Source organism: Myotis lucifugus, unplaced genomic scaffold, assembly GCF_000147115.1.
Source record: "Myotis lucifugus unplaced genomic scaffold, Myoluc2.0 scaffold_652, whole genome shotgun sequence".
In the NCBI taxonomy this organism is placed as follows: domain Eukaryota; kingdom Metazoa; phylum Chordata; class Mammalia; order Chiroptera; family Vespertilionidae; genus Myotis; species Myotis lucifugus.
In genome coordinates, this window is record NW_005871700.1 from 35,336 (window position 1) to 41,335 (window position 6,000).

The 6,000-nt window shown below is 44.0% G+C and overlaps 1 protein-coding gene across 1 annotated transcript in view; it reads left to right on the forward strand.

The window, feature by feature from the left end:
• NMT1 (N-myristoyltransferase 1) overlaps positions 1-6,000 on the forward strand; it is a 33,810-nt gene that overhangs the window by 9,110 nt on the left and 18,700 nt on the right. The window contains 1 exon segment of the mRNA XM_006109858.3: positions 4,590-4,698. Within this exon segment, the coding sequence (XP_006109920.2) occupies positions 4,590-4,698 (109 nt within the window).

Sequence of the window (6,000 nt, forward strand, 5' to 3'; positions counted from 1 at the left end):
GGAAGGTGAAATCAAGGAGATTCAGTAAAGGCTGGAGGTAACTTTAGTCCGTGTGTAAGGGTGTGAAGTCTGGATTCGAGTGCTCCTACCACGATTGGGAAGAAGACATTCTACAACAGGAAATGGCAGCATGTGGTTACAGATTGCCTTCTCCCTACACAGTATGAAGTTATAATTAATATTCATAGTGATCCCAAGGCATTTAAGACCATGAAGGCTTTCTGAATGATAAAATAAAGCTTAAATGGTATTTACCATAATGTATGGGAAATGTATTCTATATTGTCTTAATTCTTTGAAAGTTGCTTTTCTAGAATATACGGCTAAAACAATATCTGAGCTTAGCTGATTCTACAGATTAAGGTGTTGGGGTCCAGCCCCAGCCCCAGCAGGTCCAGGGGTTCCCAAAGGTGTGGACAGAGTCGGCGAAGAAGGAATGACACGGAGGCAGCGTTCAGTTGATCAGCATAGCGAGATTCTCTTTTTATTGTCCTGTTACATCTGTATTTATACCATTTGATCCTATAAGCATGCCTCTATAATCACATCATGGTATGTTTTGGGTAACCTTTTACAGTTCCTTGTTTCATTTCTATAGTTTCTTATCTGACCTTTACCAAAAATCCTATCTCTATCTAGTTCTGTTGATTTTAATCTTTTCTTGGTTAATCTCTGTGTTCTATTATAAGGGCTATTCCAAGATCACTATTCTACTGCTCTACTGATAAGCTACAAGGAAGTGACTGAAGGAGATTATCCTACCCAGTAAAGGTTATGTCCTCCCAGCCTCCCTGCTTGCCTTCCCTGGGACTGCCCTGTGTTGGTGGGTCTCCAGGGGTATAGGTCTTGGTGCTTTCCCTGGTAGGCAGACCCTGGGGATGTGGGCCCAACAAGTCCCAAATTTATTGCCAACAGTCTTAGTCCAAGTTCTTCATAAGTAGTACATGGTATTTCTGTAACACTAGGGGGTTTCACTGATTTATTTGCTTCCTTAGTCCTGTTAATCCCTAACTCCAGGGAAAAAATCCCCACCTGGGGAAACAACCTTTCTTGGAGAGGTGACCTTGGTTAAAACACATAGAGCTAAGAAGGGGAGCAAACATATTAAGAACAGTATGCCATATATGCCAGGTCCCTTGAAACATGCTGTGCAGATGTTTCTTCCCTGCAGCGACTGTGTCAAGCAGCAAGGATGGACCGGCTTCCGGCATTAAGGTTTAGTGTACTCTCAGATTGAACTCCTAATTTTGACTTTTTTGTTTTGTTTTATTTTCAAATTGTTTTATTACCCACAGAATTGTAAATATTAGTTCAAGAATCTTGATCAGATAATTAATTATGAGAAGTTATAAAATATACAGGAGATAATTATGGTTCATAGATTTTACATGTCAATTAACAGGGTACATCTGAACTTTAAGAAAGAGCTAAAGTTCCTTGCATATAAAGCTTAGCCTTACTTTGAAGTATTTAGGGGTGAAGTGTAAGGTCTGTAACTTACTATGAAATAGAGTAAATAAGATGGATAAATGAATGGGTAGAGGGATAGATGGACTGACGTAATAAAATAAAAATAACAAAGAATCTAGGTTAATTGGAGAATCTAAGTCAGGGGTCCTCAAACTATGGCCCGTGGGCCACATGCAAATACAGATATTGTATTTGTTCCCGTTTTGTTTTTTTACTTCAAAATAAGATATGTGCAGTGTGCATAGGAATTTGTTCATAGTTTTTTTTTAAACTATAGTCCGGCCCTCCAACGGTCTGAGGGACAGTGAACTGGCCCCCTGTTTAAAAAGTTTGAGGACCCCTGATCTAAGTGATGGACATGAATGTTTAATGAGAGAGAATCATTGATCGGCTGCCTCCTGCACGCCCCCAACTGGGGATTGAGCTCGCAACCCGGGCATATGCCCTTGACTGGAATCGAACCTGGGACCCTTCAGTCCACAGTCCAACGTCTATCTACTGAGCCAAACTAGCTAGGGCAAGCTTAATGCTTTTGTACACTGTGTGCAGAATGAGCATGAGGCAGGAGAGACCCCCACCTGAAGCGTTTTTCCTATGACCCCCTCTAGGTCTTTAAGACCAAAGAGTGCCAACAATGGCTTGGTTCCACATGTGTTTCCTTGCCAGATGTTTCACTTGCACTGACTAAAAGGCAGAATCCTTGGATGAGCTTCCCTCCGGTGGGGACAGGCCCAGTGTGCCCTCTATTCCAGGGGATCCCCAGAGTGGGTGCCAGCTCCTTTAATAGATTTTCATGTCTAAGGGACCCCATCTCTAAGGACGAGGAGAGAGACCTACCAAAATGCTCGAAGGGAGAGAACAATCCAGAAAGAAAAGCCAGGTGAAATGTTTGCTGTGAAGAAATCCCAAGTAGGACTTGGAAGTGGGAGCAGGAACCTCAGAAAATGAGTTCAGATTCAGCCTCCTTCCAAAGGACCATCTCTGCCCCCCTCACCTCTCCTCATTTCCTAACACAGAGCTTGGTTTTCCTTAAATGCCCATTTCCTTTCCTTACCCCCCAAACACATAAACCTTGCCTCTTGTTTTCCAGAGAAAGTACTGTACTGTAAATGAACCAGGGGCTCCTGGCCTCCCAAATCAGGGATGGGCTCTGAAAGCCCGCTGCAGGCTGCTGCCACCTTGGGGTCTTGCCAGAGTGATGGACCCACTGATGGGCTTCCAGGGCAGACTTGCGCTTGACGGCTTTTCCACACTCAGGCCGCCTGTTAGCGTGGACGTGCTGGTGACTGAAGGGGAAAGTAGATGATGCGCAGGCCACAGTCAGGGCCTGGGATAGCCAGGAGGGAGGATTAGCTGAAGTTGCAGCCACAGTCTAGGCAAGAGTAGGGTGGTCTGCGGTGGGAGTGTCTGAGCCAAGGCTCAGTGAGAGCTTCACCTAGAGTTCCAGTAGAGCTCTGGGCAGGCAGCTGTGTGATTGGGGCAGGTGCAGCCACTCCTTGAGAGAGCTCCCATGTTCCATCGCTTTTTCTTTTGGACCCCTCTTCAGCCCTTCTTTCTCCTCACTTCCATCCCTGGATCCTGCAACCTTTCCCTCGCCTCTGCTGCAAATTGCTGGGCTCTCATCCTCTAGACCAGCGGTTCTCAACCTGTGGGTCGCGACCCCTTTGGGGTTCGAACGACCCTTTCACAGGGGTCGCCTAAGACCATCGGAAAACACATATATAATTACATATTGTTTTTGTGATTAATCACTATGCTTTAATTATGTTCAGTTTGTAACAATGAAACTGGGGGTCACCACAACATAAGGAACTGTATTAAAGGGTCGCGGCATTAGGAAGGTTGAGAACCACTGCTCTAGACCCTGGGCCTCCCAGCTCCACGCTTCCACCTCCCCTTCCATCCAAGAAATAAAAATAGGTTTGGGGCCTGAAAATCCAAGGGGAGAGGTTTGATCCCACAGCATAAGAAACCAGGAGATGATGATTAATTTTGACTTTTTAATGGAAGAATTCCAAGGAGGATGGCAGAGTGATACCAGGCATTACTCCCAGGCTAGCAATGCCAACATCAATTTAGACATGGCAGAAACCACACAGTAATTGCAAATGCAAGCTGCAAGGTGAACCTTAAAATTCATCAATAAAATGAAGAAAACACAGAATCAAAACTATTTTCTAAGATCAACAAGAATTGGGAGAAACATTTCAGAGCAAATGAATTGAAAATGTCAAAGAAACAGTGTAGTATGTGATTTGTGTCTCACTGACGATACTGAGAGAGATTTTGAAAGTCATAAGAGATGGTGGAAAACCTAAATGTGGCTAGGAAACTGTTTTTGCTGCATTCACCGGGTGTGTCACAGAAGGAAAACGCCATGAGTAAGTCCCCATTACCACGCTCACGCTCACACTCAGGCTTCCTGTAATCTCTTTGTGCAGGAATGGCTGGTGCTTCACTTCTCCCGAGATCCCTACTGCTGGGCTTTGCCTGTGGTGATTTCACCCCGTCTTAACCAGCTGACAGTTGTTCTCAATCCTGCAGGCCCAATTTAGGCATTTTTCATGATTGTGTGACTATTTTGGACACAGCCATGTTAAATTACCTTTTTCCTTGTTGCCTCCTTCATTTCCAATACTGTCTTGTGCTTTAGATCCAGCCAGGGAAACTCATGAAAGCTAATGCATTGGGAGGGTAGGAGTGGGGGTGAGGAAGGGTTTCCAAAAGACTATTATTGGCTGTCATCCTTTTAAATTTAGGGCTCTTGGTGGTATGAATGCCCTGTCAACAGTTATCATTTGCCTTTGGTGCCAGTAACCTGACAATCTAAAGAAAATAATCATAGAAAATAAAAACAAGAATAGAAACAGTCCTTTCAAACAAATAGGACATTCCTTGCACAGCATGCGCTTCCTGGGAGCTGGTGCGAGTGGGAGGAGAGCTGTGTTTTCTGGTGTCCTCCCAATGCCTCTTCTGGGAACCTGGATGATTCTCTAGTCTGTTCTGAAGCCAAAGGCTTGATGAAGGAAGGTCTGGCTCCACAGAAAGCCCTTTGTCAGTGTAGCCCAAAACAGATGATTTTCTTTAAAACCCTGTATTGGTATTTACTTGTTTTACAGTGGTTTGAGTCCAGCCAATGACACTGGAGCCAAAAAGAAGAAAAAGAAACAAAAAAAGAAGAAAGAGAAAGGCAGCGAGACAGATTCAGCCCAAGATCAGCCTGTGAAGGTAACAAGGAGGCTCTGTTTTCTTGCTACTGAGAGTTGATTTTTCAGATGAGAAAGGTTTGGGGTAAATGTGTAGAAACAATTTAGATTGACAGTGTCCACTGGTATTACTTCAAGATGGAGAACTTGGATCCCTCTGCCCCCTCTGCCACCCTAGACCTAGGTGATGAATCTGCTCTCGTACCTTAAGGCACAGCAGGTCAGACACTGACTCCCAAGCATGATGTCCTCTGAGATGCACAGGTACACACTGCATGTGGTGCTGTGCAAGGTGCCGGGTGGAGCGTACTTACACTGCGCCAGCCCCTGTACCTAGAGCAGTGGTTCTCAGCCTTTTCCATCTAAGTCCCCACCCCTGTGGGAATATGAGGCCTATTCTTTTTAAGGCAGAACTTTATGTATTGCAAGCATTCTCCTAATCAGTTAACTGCCACGGTATTTTGAATTTAATTTAAAAAGGTCCTCCGCTTATGGCATACAAATGGTTAATGCATAGTCATTGTAATGAAAAGCATGAGTCGCACAGTCAGTTTCCCAGTTCCACTAGCTAAGAACCACTGGCCTAGAGTTTTCAACCTAAGACTGGACCCGGAGGTATTAGCAAGGATTGTTTTGTTTTATAAATAAAACAACATTTAAAAAAAAACACCTATTATTTCATGTTAATACTATCCTCTTTAAATATATTTTTAAAATTTATTTTTAGAGAAAGAGGAAGAGAGAGGGAGAGAGAAAAACATCGATGTGAGAGCTTAACTGGTTGGTTGCCGCCCGTACACACCCCAACCAGGGATGGAACCCGCAACCTGGGAGCATGCCCTGACCAGGAATTGAACCAGTGACCTTTTGGTGTGCAGGATGACGCTCAACCAACTGAGCCACACTGGCCAGGGCTAGTCCTATCCTCTTTAGAATAGATTCTGGGGGAAGTTCATAACATACCCATAATTCCTCTTTTAGAATAGCCTCTCAGTTTTAAGTCTCATGAGAAATTTGGTCTCATTCCAATCTACCTAATCTTTGTTTCATGCCTCAAATGTTATACTCCAACTTTAGTCTTCTATCTTATTGAGATATGGCTTCAAGTAATTTTTTACTATTTTCAGTATCAAACCCCCTATGAAAAAAAATACCATCATATTGACCACAGTGTTGGCTAGGTTCTTCCCAGGCACTTGAACATCCCTACAAGGTAGGGGGTGGTCTTCCCGTTCTAAAGATGAGAGAGGTGGCATACCTAGGTTTTTCAGTCAGGAATCCTAGCCCAAGCCTATGCTTTGGCTTTAGGATTTTTATTTTTTTA